The sequence below is a fragment of the Symphodus melops genome, assembly GCF_947650265.1.
Source record: "Symphodus melops genome assembly, chromosome: 10".
NCBI classification, from domain to species: domain Eukaryota; kingdom Metazoa; phylum Chordata; class Actinopteri; order Labriformes; family Labridae; genus Symphodus; species Symphodus melops.
This window is the reverse complement of record NC_136700.1, coordinates 2,364,745-2,381,986: the sequence shown is the minus strand read 5'-3', so window position 1 is coordinate 2,381,986 and position 17,242 is coordinate 2,364,745. Positions and strand designations below refer to the sequence as shown.

The following is a 17,242-nucleotide window of genomic DNA, read 5'->3' as shown; positions in this document are numbered from 1 at the left end:
TGAAATTAAGAAGCTGTGAGACGAGTCATCTTTCGAGAGAGGAGATCGTGTAACTCCATCAGTGCAGAGGTCACTGAGAGGTCACGCTCACTCGTCCCCGTCACTCCTCGGGACCGAGTGATGTAACGCTTAATGCAGCTTTAAAGGCTGAAAATCAAATCACAACTAGTTTGTTTTCTTTTTTGGAAACTTGTTTTTAGCACCTAAATTCCCTGGCCTCCTCTTCCTCTCTGGAGTCTTTTACTCTCCAAGCTGCAGAGGGCTGAGTCCTCGCCTCCCTCTGCAGGACCGTGGAGTTGTTTTGAAGGCCGACGCGTTCACATTTATGTCTCTGGTGCAAATTGTAAGTTTAATTGCTAGCTTGAGTTTGCGTCGTTTTAATGAGGGTGCATGTGTTGGAGTGTTTCTCTGAGAGTCAGAGCTCAGAGGCGAGTCGGCCCCCCCTTGCTGCTTGTCTGCTGCCTCTCTGGTCATCAGGAGGAGGAGGAGGAGGAGGAGGAGAGCAGAGGAGGAAGGAGTGAGTCATACAAGTTAGACTTTAAGAAAAACAAGAGCCAGGGAGCACAGAATGGATCATAATTATGATGATAAAAATGCTGGTGTTGGGTCACTGCAGAAAAAAAAGCAAGCTGAAGTTCATATGCAATGTGTTTTTTTTCACACTTTTTTTTACATTTTCACTTCGTCTTCTTCCACTAATCAAAATCAGACCTCCTGTCAGTATACCTCTCGTTCTTTTGGTTCTCAAGCGTGCACTTGATCTGTGCTGCAGGCTGCATTACTCCCTGCAGCTCAGACAGTCAACCGAAAAATTACAAGTTAAACAAAGACTTCCAGTAGACTTCCTGTCGTCAGCCTGCAGAGTCACTTCTGCAATAACTTCAGGCACAGTAATACCACCTTAAAATTAAAAAGATGGAGGATGTGTTCATGGTGTGCATGCACTCATAACACACATGAACTGATCTAAAGAAGGTCAATATGTTGTGGAGTGAGATAAAGCAGCTCTTTGTTGCAGACGCACAGCTGTACAGCATCGTTTGATCTCCACTGACAGAGCGCCAGTTTCTTCTACAGCACACACACACACACACACACACACACACACACATTAAAATGCATGCACACATATTCCCAAACTACACATAGATATGAAAAACACCAACCCATGCCAAGACAATGGCCTGCTAATCCTTGCTTCTGATTGGGCGAGGCCAGATTACCCAGAGGGCACCAGCTGTCGGGGAGAGGCGAAGCCCAGTTTCCTCAATATCTATACACACACACACACTCACACACACACACACACACACACACACACACACACACACACACACACACACACACACACACACACACGTGTCATGTCACCCTGCTCACTAAAGCTGAATTAAACAGAATGAGCTGAAATGTTTACCTTTTGAGCGTTAGCATGTGGCTAACCTGACTTGTCATGCTATGCTAGGCTACGCCTGTTTGATTTGTGGAGGCGTTCAGCTGCTGTCACCAGAGCGTGTTTGTTGCTGCTGTCGACACGCTGTAAAAATAGGAACGGGAATTAATGTGTAATGCTAACAGGCGCTGCAGAGGTCCAGCATGGACAGGTAGCCAAACGAATGTGCTGTGTGTTTTATTTTTAGCCTCTGTTGTTTCAGACACTCCTCCCTGTGAATGCATTGAGTTATTTATACGGTGTGCAAGAAGTCCAAAAAGAGTCTTGAAATGTCAACACAATGTAAAACACATCATAGAGGCGGTTTATTCCTGCACAACTTTGATTTATAGATCAAAACTGAAAAACACAAATTTGTTATGCAACTCAAATTTCTAGCAGATTTGTATGTTTTGTTTTTTTCATTCTAGTTTCTTGACCTGTACTGAACTGTGTTGACTACATTCAATATCAAGCAACATTTAAAAGCTTTTTTTTTTTTTTCCATCTTTCAATCATGTAGCCTGACATCAATCTCAAGCCCTCAAAAGCCTGTACAGCTTTTGTCCCCTCCCAACCACAATCCCTTAGCTCCCAGTGCAACCACAGGGGGCTGAACTGGGCCAAACCGGGCCACGCAGGCCAACAGTGCGGCGAGAGGGGAGGAGACAGGAAACGCTAACTGACATGCTGCTCAGCTGAGATAAGAGCAGATCCCTCTAAATACTGGAGTCTGGGGAGAGAGAGAGAAGAGCAGAACAAAAGGGAGACGGAGTGAGGCTGAAGGAAGGAATGGAGGAGAGGAAGGGAAGAGCAGAGGAGAGAGAATAAATGTCAAAAGGATAAGAGAGAGAGCGAGAGAGATTTACTTTTAGTGTGTTGTTGTGATACAGCTGGACTGGGAGGCTTTGCATTGGCCTAGATATTCCTCTTTTATACCGTCTGTCTCTCCGTTCACAGGAGATACCCAAAGACGTCCCTCTCTTTTATTTAGAACTTCATTTTCCCGATGATCTATTGCAATCTTTTCATTTAATACACACTTAACGTTATTGAGTATTTGCAGACTTTATTGCGTGTCAGTTCTCAGCCGTCATGGTGAAGTCGAAGCTCGATCCAAAGGCAACAGGGCTTGATGGAAGACGTTAAGATGTTTCACCTCTCCTTGAAAAGTCTTTTGGGGGAAGATGGGGAACATTTCTGTTTGTTTGCTCCTGAGGGGGGAAACATCTTCAAGATCTTCAACCAGGTCCAGCTGCCTTTGGATCCCTGAGGGTCCCTGTGACGGGAAGTCTCTGTTGAAGGGGTGGTGATTGTTTGATGTTCGTCCTTTGTGGATCAATCTGTGCAGCTACAGTTTAAAGATGTCTGATTTTCTCATCCCAGCATTCAGCGGATCACTTTTTAATGTTGTAAGCAGCAATGGGTGTCTGTCAACACCTTTTTTTTTCATAATTCAAACACGAGGTGCCTGAGCTGCAATCTTCAGTATAATCATGCAAACACAGAGAGGCTAGTAAATACACAGCTCGTGTTTCCTGCATGTGTTCTGGACTTTCTCAGTGAGCTCATCACTTTTTGATTTGTTTAATCGAGTCAGAGCCAGCTTATTTAGCGCCGATATCAATCTTAAAGATACAGCTATTCATTCTTACTCACAAGTTCACGCCAAGCCGAAGCAGAAGTTTGGAAATAGCAGCAGCTCGTTTTTTTTTTTTTTTTATGTGAGCGGGGAGTTAACGGCCTGATTGGAAGAAGGCCTGGAAACAGACGTGAACTGAGAGTTAGAAACGTTCACGAGGAAAAGTTACGTTTACATTTTAGGTCATGGATTTTTTTTTTTTTTTTTTTGTCTGAACTTTCTCTGCAGATTGACTCTGACTTGTCCCGTCTTTCTTTTCTCGTTCTTTCTGTCCTGCGTTGATCAGGATGTATTCTCCAAAATCGTTTTTTTCTCAACTCGCTTTAGGTCATATTATCCAACATTTCATTACTATTTGCTGATTTGATTTCAGCTATAAATATTCCCTTCCACACTAAATCTTAAAATATGTTCCTCTCCTCCCACTCTGCTGTTCCTATCTATTTCTTTTTAATTCAGTTTTTTTTATTCTTTTCTCTCTCCGCTGTCTCCTATCTGCTGCTGAGGCTGTTTAATTTCCCTGCGGGGATCATTACAGTTTCTTCCTTTCTTTCCTATTCTCTCTCCCGGTTGTAACTTCTTGTAAAGCAGTATGAGCAGGGTTCATTTTTATTCATCTGCACATAAAAATGATGGAAATAGAAAAGTCTCAGTGCTGAAGTCAGAAACGGGGCAGCACATCCTGCATGACATCAAACCTGTACCTGCCCTGTGAGAGCGCAGAAACACACCTGTGGAAACATTTCAACAAGAAGGAAGCTGACTGAACGAAACCTCTTACACAGAGCAAACCTGTTGTACAAGTCGGCCCTTTATAGAGAGTTTTGTTTTGCCATAATTTGAAACTCATGCACTGAACTGTCTGTGTGTGTGTGTGTGTGCAGGAACGACAGAGCGAGTGTGTCTGATCCAGGGGACGGTGGAGGCGCTGAATGGCGTCCATGACTTCATCGCTGAGAAGGTCAGGGAGATGCCTCAGAGCACCCAGAAGACAGAGCCGGTCAGCATCCTGCAGCCACAGACCACCGTCAACCCCGACCGCGTCAAACAGGTCTGTACCTCCATCGCTCTCCCAGCGTCTTCCTTTCTAATCCAGTGTGTGTGTGTGTGTGTGTGTGTGTGTGTGTGTTTGGACCCAGCTGAAGGGGTGCATGATGGGAGTGTTTACCATCAGAGCGACAAACTGTGTGTTTCTGTGGTCGAGTCTGGATTTTCTGTGTGAGTGAAGCTGAATGAGATGGAAACAGGAAAAATGACAGGCGACCAAAAGGAGATGTCAACAGATTACACAGAGAGAGAGAGAGAGAGAGAGAGAGAGAGAACGAGAGAGAGAGAGAGAACGAGTTAATGTGGAAAATAGAAGGGAAAGGGTAAAAGAAAAAAGACGGGGGGGGTAAACGAGAAGATGAGGGGAGAGAGAAAAAGGTTGAAAAAAGTATCAACAGAGGGGGAGAAAGCGGGGTGCAATGTGTGAGGTGTGAACATATAAACATGTGATATGACCTGTCAGCTGACACACACACACACACACACACACACACACACACACACACACACACACACACACACACACACACACACACACACAGCCAGAGATCCAAACAACTCAACGCCAGCAGGAAACATCTTCCTGCTGAGGAAGGAAGTCTGACGAGAGTCCTCATCACTCCCTGTCTTTATCACACACACACACACACACACACACACACACACACACAGACAGACAGACACGCACTGAATTTATGCGTGAAAAGTGTTAATGAAAAGCATTGAACTTCATTTTCCATCCCACTGACTTCCTGTGTCTTTCAGCCTTTTCATCTGCTCCTCTCTCTCCTCTGTCTCCCGCTGTCTCTCTCTCTCTCTCTCTCTCTCTCTCTCTCTCTCTCTCTCCCTCTTCTCTCTCTTTCTTGCTCTCTCTCTCTGATAAAGTGCAGAGATGGAGCGATGGATCACCAGTGTGTTTATACAGTTTGCTATGTTACATAAAAAAATACTTATCTCATATTTAAGCAGCTTAAATAAATGTACATCGCCTACATCCAAACATCTTACCCCTGTAGTGACATAGGTTGGCCATAAGGTGGCGCCACTTAAATCTGAGTAAAATGTTTATGTAATGGCTTGTTGCCTGTAATCTTGATTGAATGAGTCTTTATTTGTAGGAATGTGATGGACAGTCAGTAGTTTAGATATTCTCCATCTGCACAGCAGCATACAGGGACGCAGCGTCTTGTATCGTCAGTGCCACTAGAGGGCGCTCAATCGTAAAATGATCTTTTTACCAGCCGTTTTATTTATCTTAAAATATCAACAGATTTCTTTAGAGAGAGTCTGTGTTTTATATTCACATCTTAACATTGGGCGACGTTTGCTGGAGAAAAAAAAAAATCAGAAGTCAATGTGGCATAATATCACATTTTACAGAGAGCTGAAGTCGCACCCGTAACTTTTTAAATCACTAACTTTTCACTCTCTCTGCCGATGGACCGGTAAATGAGACTGAGCCCCCACCTGCTGTGTCACGGAGGGAAGTTAGTACCCTCATTGATTATGATCCCAATCTGTTTAAGTGGTGATCATCAGACTCTCTTCATGATTGCTCTCTATTGATTAGTCAGGTCTGGCATTGTTTCCAATTATTGACTATACAGGCCTGCAGTGCTTTCAACCAGGCCTGTGAACACACACACACACACACACATACACACACACACACAAACATACATTGACATTCAGGAATATTTATTATTCTATTACTCAAATCTGATCACTCAAATCACACCTCCTTTTTATATTCTGTCGTTAAAATCATGTTGTTGCATTTGGGCCTTTAAATTTTCTGTCCCCCCCCCGCTGTGTTTTCTCATTTAGGGGGCGGGGGAGGAGCAGGAGGAGTGCTACGCCTTTCTAGTCTTGAATAATTATAACTATCATGCTTGTGTACACACACACACACAGACACACACACACAAAGAGCCCACAGAGATGGAGTTTTTTTTTGTTTGTTTTTTTGCAGAGTACACATTTCGAAGGTGCAGTGATTCAGAGAGATTGATGCATAATTAATCAATTCTGGATACACACACACACACACACACACACACATACAGCCCACACACACACTCTGCAGAGTTCAACTCAAACAGACTTTTTAGGGCTCATGCATATTACAGGATTGAGTTGTGTTTGCACATATGGTGTCTTGTTTTGTTCTGTTTGAAAAGCTGATGTCTTTATTTTGATCCTGACTCAGTGTGTGTGTGAGAGAAACCTCAGAAACTGAAGGTGTGCTTGAATGTCACCTCAGGGACGTGTCCTTTAGAGTCTGTCCTTCCATTTCACAGAGGATGAAAACACGTCATGATACGAGACAACAACACAACTCTAAGTATTTAACATTCAGCATTGTCGGTATAAAGTCAATGATTATATTACAGACTATCGAGGGTCTATCACTGAGTCTTGTCGTGGGCGTTGCAGTTCATCTCGAAGCTGTTGGATGCAGCGGAGGTCAGGCCTCTGCAGCTTTTTTTTTTTTTTTTTTTTCTCCACACCATCCTCAGGTTGTAGTTGCTAAGCAACCAGTAGAGATTCCAGGAAGGTAACTGCTCCGGCTGCAACACATCACAGTCACATCACTGTCTGTGCACACGAACAAAAAACATGTCAGTTTGTGACTTTTTCGAGGTGCTCGGTCCGAAGACTTGATCAGGTCTCCACTGTCTTCCTTTTTTTTTTTTTTTTTTTACCCGCTGAGCTCAGCTCATCCACACGGAGGTTTACACATTCAGTCTGTATCGTGTGCATGTTGAGCGTCTGACTGGCAGTGAAGTGATGCTGTTTGGGACGCCGCGGGGAGACGAGCGGGCTAATAGCTGCTGATATTAAGACCCTCCTAATCGAGGCTGAATCCCCCTGTTGCTCTTCAGGCTATTTATACTTGACAGAGAGGCGACTAAATGGATTTGTGCTGCATTTGACGGCACACACTAGACACACACATGTTCACTCACAGAGAAGAAACCCCCCTCACACCGACACCAAAAATACACTCTTCCACCCTGCTGGACGGTCAGAGGCGTCTTTACACTCCGGCGTGTAACGAGACGGCGTTTTGTGATCTTGTCTCATTAAATATACGACACAATATTATAATATTTTACTGAGAAGATACAAAATAAACGCAGCGTTGTGATTTATTGTTTGAAAGTGTAAAAAGGAGAAATGCATGCACTGAAGAATCTATTTTATTATTATTTTTAAAGGTAAATAAAAGTGCTGAAATACACTCAGGACACTTTGTCTCGTATGAGCAGATGTTTCTAGAACATTTTAATGAATATATTTTTAATGTCAGTCTAAAAGCAGCAGAAACACAAAGTGAACTCTGAGCGCTGTGAAGACAGGGTTGGTAATTAAACAAGTAACACATTACTCCTAACATGAACACACACACACACACACACACACACACACACACACACACACACACACAGACAAACAAGGGTCTGTGTGTTGTTAGTAATCTGAGAAGTCGACCCTCCTAAAAGCATTTCAGTCATTGTGGAAACAGTTTTGTAACCAAAACAACACAAGCTCACAGTGATGTGATGAATGAAGCTCATATGAAAACACGCGCGCACACACACACACACACACACACACAGAGACACACACACGGATGGATAACATTTCTTCTTCTTCTTGTCAAGAGCGCGGCTGCTGCAGCATGTGCTGCTCTGACCTCACTGTTGAACCCCGAGAGAGAGAAAAGGAGGGTAAGAGAGAGAGAGAGACGGGCGATGTTGGACCGGTGTGATTTAGACTTTAGTGAAAGAGATGACGAGAGCAGGAGCGATGGATGGGAACGAAGAGGAAGACTCTCAGACTGTAAAAGAAGATGACGTGCAGATGGACACACAGAGACGGAGAGCGTGTGACTGAAAGCTGGCCGCACATCTGAACCCTTGTTAGCCGACAGCTGACGGAGAGCTTCTCTGTTAGAAGCAGCTGCTGAGAGACAGAAAAGCAGCGCCGCGACACGCCGAGCTTCAAGGCCACATAGCGGGACGACAGCGCAGAGGGGACGATTATTTACGAGCCCAACACATTCTGTGAGCGGCTCTAATGAGCGCTGACATGACGGATGGAAGCCCAGAAATTTACTGGAGGATTTTATGACTTCTATCATTCAGTGTTTGTTTTAGTGACGACTTCCTCAGTGCATTTAAAGCACGATCACGCCTCTGAGTGCACACTGTAATCTACAGACCCCAAACGAGACAGTCGGCTAAAGTCCGACCTAAGCTTTTAAACCAAAACAAAACACATATTTGTTTGTATGATGCTCTCATAAAGGTTCAAGCTTAAAAAAACAACCAAAGAAATCGTCAGCTGGCGTCTTTTACGGCCTGACTCGGTGTGACCAGGAGCTGCCGGTGATTATTGTGTGCTAACTTTAGACGGGTATTAAAACTGACATGATGAACAGAGAAGACTCTGTGACGAGCTGTACGTCTGCCTCTGGTACATCCTGTTTCATCCGTGCACGAGGACACTCATCACTGCGGTGTGCTCTCTGATTTGCTTGTTGTTCCTTTCACTCGTTTATGTGAGATGACGTCTGATGTCCACCATCATGATTGGTTGAAAAGCAGCATGTGAACTCCTGACTCTCCACCAGCAGAGCGGAGCTGTCTGAGAGCGTGATCAGTTTGTACAGTGTGTTGACATGCATACGCATGAGGACGTATGTTGATGTAAGCTGTTGATGCCGCACGGAGAACAGATGATGGATATCCATATTCAGGGAGCTGCCAGAGGAACAGTGCTGAGGTTCAGTCCATATGCACACGATGCACAGCTCTTCAAAACAAATACATCACAAACACTCAGGAGCCATCGGATCAAATCCCACGTAACCTGAAAAATCACCAATCCGGAGGATTTATGTGAAACGAGAGGATGAGGAGGCTTCTGATCGCTCCGTCGTGACACTTGACTTTAAATATTCTGTCTTTAAACACAAGTCGTAGCGAAGTTTGGTGCTAAACTTTTCCAAATTCAGTCCTGTGGTCAAAGTCCCAGACAGTCCTTATTCTAACACAGCGAGGCAGCGAGTTAGTAATCATCAATATTTACCTGTTTGTTTATGTCAGCACATAAACAGAAGTGATCATCACATAAAAGACAAAGCACTCTGGAGACCTCCCGTTCTGTGTTTATGTGTAATGTAGTCAAGTATCACCTACTTACTGCATCAATATTGTATTGGTGTTGGCAGTAAAACATGGCCTCTGCTCTGTTATTGTTGCATTACGGTGTTTAGAAGTGAGCTGCAGAGTGGCGGCGGCGGCGGCGGCCCCGGTGGGATCAGCTGTAAATGGCCTGTGGTTTTGTTGTGGTATTATTCCGGGGTTATTTTTGGCCCGGGCTAGCCCACTCTGGCCTTTCTATGTTTAGTCAAAAAATCTCTCTGACGTTGTTAAGCTGCGATGGCAACAACGCCGCACGGTGAAAACACAAATGCACTCTTACATTAATACACATCACCTCCAGGCTGACGTTTTCCTGGCGGCTCCCTCCGGCCGCTTCCTGCGAGAGAGAAAAGGGAAAGGGGGGGGGGTCATTTCCTCCGACCTTTCGCCACCCGCATGGACACCTGTTTCCTACTTCCTGTTGTTGCCTCAAAGACAGGAAGCTCGCCATAAATGTCGGGAAAAGTGGAGGCCGAGTCTGGCTCACTGAGTGTCAAATGATGAAGAGGTGGGAGTGTGAGACTCAGAGGTTCAGCTCCAAGGACAGAAATAATTCTGCCCAAACATGAGTCAAACACGCGGCGTCGGTCAGTCAGCCGGAGAACCGCTGCGAGCTCGTTTCTGACAATGAATCATAGAGCGAGAGCGAGAGCCCGATGTTGACCGTCTTGAAGCACTGTTAGCGACTCCGTAGCTGCTAAATGTTCCGCCACGTCCAGCAGCCGGTCTCTGCTGAGCGTGCCTGAGGTGTGCAGGTGGTGAACAGTCGGCTTTAACAGCTTTTTGACTGAAAACAGCTGCGTGCTGAGGCCGAAAATTCAACCATGACCCAAGAACACGGAGGTCAGTTTGCATCCGGACAGTCTGAACCTGGAGCTGCAGACACTCCTGCAGGATCATTAAGCGTCTTCAGTCCTGTCACATGATCAGACTCGTACGTTCATGTCCGCTTTATGCTCGTCTGTCCGGATCAAAGTTTCAGTCTTTACAGGACGTCCCTCTCTTATCTACTTACTTCACTTTTATCTTTTTTTTTTCACTAAGACCTGCATGTGATTTGCAGCCTCTGATTTACCGCTGAGTCAGCTGAATAACACACACACACACACACACACACACACACACACACACACACACACACTGTGTCTCCCTCTCTTATCTGCTCCAAACAGGGATGATTGAGTGTCTGCATTTTATTATGTCTTGCAGTAATTCATATTTGGCAGCGTCATTAAACACACATGAACAGCACACACACACACACACACACACACACACACACACACACACACACACACGTGACGTCCTGCTTTCTTCCCCACTTTGCTTTTTCTCTTGACTTCACACGTGTCTGAAGGAAGCTAACAGGCTGAACAGAGAAGATGTAAACAAACAGGAGAGAGGGAGAGGCCGCTGCTATGTGTTTGACCTTCTGACTTCGGAGCTTCTGGAAAGAAAAGCAAAAAGTGAAGGAAAAGAAAGACGATGAACTGACAGCCCATTGTAAAAACATACTTTGTGTTTTTCACCCTGTAAGACTTTGTAATGGTTCAGCTGCAGCTCTGTCAATTTGTGGTGTGTTGTGTGTCTTAGTGCTGGTGTGTGTGTCTGTGTGTGTCTGTGTGTGTCTGTGTGTGTCTGTGTGTGTGTGTGTGTGTGTGTGTGTGTGTGTGTGTTTGTCTTTAAGCGCACGATGACAAGTTGAATGTTCTCGGGAGAGGAAAATCTGTTCAGGAGATTTATTAAAATGAAACATTACAAGAGGAAATCCAGCCTCAGTCTCCCTTGTGCATGTTTGTGTGTGTGTGTGTGTGTGTGTGTGTGTGTGTGTGTGTGTGTGTGTGTGTGTGTGTGTGTGTGTGTGTGTGTGTGTGTGTGTGTGTGTGTGTGTGTGTGTGTGTGTGTGTGTGTGTGTGTGTGTGTGTGTGTGCGTTGTTTATATTTGAGGAGCTTCGAAATCCTGGTGAAGAAGCTCAAAAAAAGCCTGAACATTTTGTGTGTACCTGTTGAAACATGACACAAGCAGACGATATATATAATGTGTAAATATTCAGTGTGTGTGTGTGTGTGTGCGTGTGCGTGTGCACGTGTGTGTGTGTGTGTGTGTGTGTGTGTGTGTGTGTGTGTGTGTGTGTACACTGAGATGTCCCTCGCTGTCACTCATTGTTTCTGTCCTGCAGTTATTTTTAACCTGTTGGGGTTTTTGTTCCACAGTGGATGAAAGGAGAGAGATGGAGAGACGGGGACAGAAAAAGAGGGGTGACAGAGAGGAAGAGAGAGAGAGAGGGGGCGAGCGAGGTAGAGTCAGAGTGGGAGAGAGAGAGAGAGGCGACTAAGCCCGGGGATCAGGAGGAGGCAGATTAAACTAAAGTCCCTGCTTAAGACTTCAAAGTTCAAACTGCTGCAGCCTCAACAGTTGTTCCTGCTGTGTGTGAGTGTGTGTGTGTGTGTGTGTGTGTGTTTGTGGATGCGTGTGTGTGTGTGTGTGTGCGGGTTTGCACGTCCATCTCTTCAAAATGTCTGAACTGGAGAGTGTGTGTGTGTGTGTGTCTGTGTGTCTGTGTGTCAGGGATTGTTTGCACCTTTTCTCATGCAGGTATGAATGTGACTCTGAGTTTCTACGTGTCAGCAGGTGTGTGTGTGTGCGTGCGCGTGTGTGTGTGTGTGTGTGCGTGCGCGTGTGTGTGTGTGTGTGTGTGTGTGATGGCTCCCAATGACAGCCCTGACACTGACAGCTTTTGTGACCTGGATGGAACGTGACAAAAGTTTGGTGGAGGAGATGAGTCATGGTTACCGACATAGTGAGAGACAGAAGAAGAAAGGAGGGAAAGAACGGAGAGATGGAGGAGTGAGGAAGTGATGAGTGAGGAAGAAGAGGAGGAGAGAGAGAGAGAGAGAGAGAGAGAGAGAGAGTGAGTTTCAGCTTTCAGGAAGCAGCAAGGTGCATCCCAAATATGGACCTGAGTATTATTTGTGAGGAAGGCGTTGACTCCATGGTCGGGCTGTTTTGACCTACCTTTAAAAAAACAAAGAACCTTTGACATGATTTCATTATCACGGAGTTAAATCTGTTTTTTAATAATTTTTAAGGATGTGCTGTAAACCGTTTTTTCTCTCGAGCGTTCAACACTTTGCTATTCAGGCTCAGAAATGTGTGAAACTCATCCGACTGTTTATTTATCTTGTGAAGAAAACTCTTCAGAAAGTCTCGAATAATGAAAGTGACGCATCATGCCGAGCCTCTTCAATGAATTAATCAGCAAATGAATTTCTGTTTATCACGTCACGTCCTCGCCAAGCGAAACACGTCCGTGTTGACGTGTGAAGAAAACCCCCGACGATTTCTCTCTCTTTGTGTTTCATGAAACGAAGATTCAAACGGAGAGGCAGCGAGTGGAATCTGTGTGTTAATATGATAATGTGACTGCACATCAAGGTCAAACACTGACAAACTACTGCAACATAACGTGTGTGTGTGTGTGTGTGTGTGTGTGTGTGTGTGTGGTCACTGTCTTGGCTCTTTACTTGGTTTCCTCGTTTGTTAAATGATTTGTTTTTCTTATTTTGATGCTTCTGCAGCTCTGCATCCTGTTTTTCTTCATGTTTGAGTAACACACAGAAATCTCCGTGTGCAAATTACAAAATCACACGTGGCGCTCTGAAGTGAATGAGAGACGACACTACGCGACTTAAGAAGAAAAAAAAAAAAAAAAAAAAGAGGAAGCTTATTAGGAGATATTAACGTAGATTCACCTTCCACTGTATGGTCCACCAAAATGCAATGTGAGTGTAAACTTTGCATCAGGCTCCTGCATCATATCAGCCGTCTCTGCTGCTGACATTGATTCGGTCTTATCTGCATCCCTGCTGAAGTTGACACTTCCCATCATGCTCCTCTGCAATGTCTGCCTTGAGTGTATTCATGAACAGGAGATTGGCTTTGACCTCTGACCTCCGCCCAGCAGCTGCAGCAACAGGACACTCCGTCAGCAGCTGGATGGATGCCAGATCTTTCCTCTCCTTTGTGGAAAAGTTTTTTTTTCTCAACAGACAGAAAGTTCTTCAAGGAAAAAAACAAAACAAAAACAAAGAGGAGACACCAGAGAGTAGAAAGTGTAGAAAAAAAGAGAAGTTTAAAGCTTTAAAGCAGAGCAGCTGAGGGGAAAAAAAAAAAACATGAAAGAGTCGTCACTGTAGGAGCGAGCGCCCGCACGCTGCCAACTGTCACATAATCTGCTTTTTTTTTTGTGGCAACTCTGCAGAAAGGTGCTGGGAGCAAAGCATTGTGGGTAGGGAGGCGAGTCGAACCAACAACGTCAGCTAAATAAAAACAGGATGGAGATGATGATTTCCCATTAAAATGGCCTTCAGTAGGGAACGGGGTGTGTGTGTGTGTGTGTGTGTGTGTGTGTGTGTGTGTGTGTGTGTGTGTGTGTGTGTGTGTGTGTGTGTCTGACCTTGTACAGTAAGTAGAGGTTTGATTTATTGAACACAATGAATAAAAAGCAAAAACGTAGAAAATGGAAACGTTTGAATGCACTCTCACATTTTAGCAGTAACAGTCAGATTCACATCGCAGTACAGACATTAAAAGCTTAAAGGTTTGTTTTTTTAATCAGATAAAAAAAAGAAAAACAAATGAGAAAAAAAAACTGTCCCAAAAAAATAGAAAAAAAATAAATAAATGTGGAAAAAAATAAAAGAAGAGTGGGCGAAGGAGGAGCGGAGGCGAACGGAGAACCTCATTAGCAGAGAATCAGTTGGATATAAAGATGGTAGATGTGATCATTACGGCTGGGGGGGAGTCAGACAGCGCCGTGTGTGTGTGTGTGTGTGTGTGTTTCATGTTCAGAGGATGAAAGGGTTCATGGGGAAAATTTAGAGCCAAAAAGCTGTCATTTACGTCTTTTATCCCCTGTCTCTACATTCCCCCTGCGTCGTCCGCCCACTCATCTTCATACCGCAAAAATAAAAAAAACAACTATCCTGAAAATGTTGCCAGGAGGAAAAAAAATAAATAAATGTGTTGGAACATTTTCAGATGCAAAATTAGACTTCTGAATGAAAATGAAGGCAGCCATGAACGCCAAGCGGCGATGTTTGCGTTGGCTCTCAGCTTGATTCGACGTGCGGTTGTAATCTCAGGATAAAGATCAGGAGGAAAACACGAGTATCTCTTCAATATTTCATGTCTCCACGTTGGAGGCTTTGTAGCCAAACGACACCTAAGCACACCTTCAATATCCATCCGCTGAGAGTGAAAACATTACCGGGGATACATTAAACAAACATCATTAAAGCTTTAAAGCCACAGTGTGCTGTGATGGAACCGGTGATCATCCGTCCCTCTGCAACCTTCACGGTTGGTTAAAGTGTAAACTCACACTCTGAGCTCTCTCATGAGGACCTTTACTGTGATTCTACTTTGTTGTGACCACGTCTCTAAAAGATGAAGATATGGTATAAAGCATGGTGCAGATGTAGGCCAGCGCTCTGTTTAAGGTTCGATTGCAAAACTCCCACAAACAAAGACAAGTGTGCATTCTTTATGTAGCTCTATAAAGCCCAGTGTGCACATACTTCCTCGTATATGCATCAAATGCTCGGCCTTGTTTTAACCACTACAGTCACTTTTTACTCTCAATAAATCTGTGTCTTTGTCGTGTGTGCAGACAAAGCTTTCCAGTCTTTAAAATAATACATGTTAAGAAATGTGACATCAGAGTGTGTTTTCTGCAAGTGGAGATGAATCACCCTGAAGAAGTTTGGGGTTTCGTTGAATTTCCCCGAGCTGATGAATGACACTTCTAAAGGGAGGTGGAAGGGGACGGAGAGCGACAGTCGGTTCCTCAAATCAAAGGCAAAGCTCCAGATGATTTCTAATCTTTAAAGGTGACTCGGCTGAGGAGCTTCGGAACAGGAAGTGGAGTCTGTGCTCGGCAGCGTTCACACTTCGTTAGCACTTTGCTCTTCTCATTAATGGGCGCAGGGCAACAGATTGGAGAGGAGGCTCTGCGAGCAGCAGGACGCAAACAGACGTGTCGAAGGAGCCTCGCTGCGTTCGGCCTCACAGTAACAACACTAATCAATAAGAGCGGACTCCAAACTTCTAGAGAGAAAAGCTGAATGAACAAAGAAAAAGAATCACACCTGTTAATCCCGCAGAGACGCCTCACGAGCAAACACTCGCAGGGGAGAGACAATTCTCTAATATTCAACTCCGAGCAGAGAGGAGAGAGCGTTTGACGCCGTGTGCAGGTTTGAAGTCGCCCGTGTTATCGGCTCCCCTCCTGCATCTCACTAATTTTCTATTTCTATGGAAATTCCTCATCCGCCTCTCGAAAAGCCGCGGCGCAGGGAGCGAGCCTGGGAATGTGGCGTGGCAACAAATGGCTGAATCGAGGATCATGCCCCGCAAATGTTCATCTTTAAAACCGCAGCTAAAAACAAGGAGGGAGGGGGTGGCGAGGGGAGGCTATTGGACGCTCCCTTTCAGTTGAATATTGAAGGTTTTTTTTTTTTATTTCTTTATTGAAGGTCTTTCTTTTCTTGTTCTTTATTTTCCTCTACATGGACTGGGAAAAATAGTGCTTCGCATCCTCTTCTCTCTGTGTGTGGAATCGATCGGCCCCTCCCTTCACCTCTCTGTCTCTCTCACTTAATCGCCCTCCTTTCTTCGTCAAGGCCATGTCTTTGATCTCCAGCTATATACCTCCTCTTTCTTCAGCCCACACTCTCTCCGTAGATGAATACTCCACATTCAGCAGATCGCTCTGCGGAGGGTGGGATCAATGCTAAGAGGGGAGAGTGATGCGCTTGTAAAGACAAATTCGTCTTCTCGGGGGCTAATGTGCAAAGAGAAGTCGATAAAATCTCAAGCAGCTGTTTCTGTTTGTGACATTGAACGAACAATTTGCATAATTTGGTAGCACCGGGAAAACAAAAGTGACCGATTTTTGGTGCAAAAAAAATCTGCAGCAGACGTTTTTTTTTGTTTTTTTTTCTCGTGGCGTCTTCCTCTGGTTTCTTTCCCTCCAGTAAAGTGAAGCTTTCTTTGTGCATGCGTGGAGCTCCGTGCTGCAGCAGGGCGTGACACTCCAGAGCTGCCGTAAACCCTGTGAACATCAGGATCATGTCGACCTCAGACTGTCAGACATCCTGTGCTGCTTTCATCGTATTGACTAATTAAATCAAGCTCACCTGTGTTTACCAGTAAACCTGCAGTTTGTTTGTATTGAGTCTGGTGAGGTGTGAATATTTTCACGTTTGCGACATTTCATTGAAAATAACATTTAAAATGCGTTCAGGCTGCAGAGAGAGAGAAAGTGTATTCAAGGAGTCGTTCAGAAGAAAATACATATTTCATCTTGAAGCTCGTCTGGGAGCATTTTTGAAATGTTGACAATAACTTTTCAACACAATAGGTCATTGATTATTTTAAAAACATTAGTTTCACTCAAACTTCATGCTGGGAGAACTTACTAATGGTCTCCTGCAGAGAAGCGGCGTGGTCTGCTGCAGATCGATTCTCCAATACGTGACAATAATCAACCAAAGTCCGTCACGTCTGATGATCATCAGCTGATCGAGAAACATTTAACAGAAAATACAGTTTTTTTTAATATCATGAACAACGGCCGAACAACAATGACTCATACTGTGTTTATGCAAAACTGTGAAATACAATGTACTGCTCTGTGTGTGTGTGTGTGTGTGTGTGTGTGTGTGTGTGTCTGTCTGTGTCTGTGTCATTGCCTCACTCTCTTTCACTACCCTTTGAATGCTGGAGCTGTGTTTCCATGGCAACACTGACCCCTGGGAGTCAATGTTATTTTTTTCACACAAGTAGCCTCTTTACAATTCCTCCCTCTATCCGTCTCTCTCTCTCTCTCTCGCTCTCTCTATCCC

At 44.6% G+C, this 17,242-nt stretch overlaps 1 protein-coding gene across 2 annotated transcripts in view; it reads left to right on the top strand.

Annotated features, from left to right (window-relative positions):
- Positions 1-17,242, top strand: part of nova2 (NOVA alternative splicing regulator 2) — a 72,209-nt gene that overhangs the window by 42,229 nt on the left and 12,738 nt on the right. For both annotated transcript variants that reach the window (XM_079353658.1, XM_079353659.1), the window contains one exon: positions 3,959-4,125. In XM_079353658.1, coding sequence (XP_079209784.1) covers positions 3,959-4,125 — 167 coding nt within the window. The remainder of the gene's footprint in view (positions 1-3,958; positions 4,126-17,242) is intronic.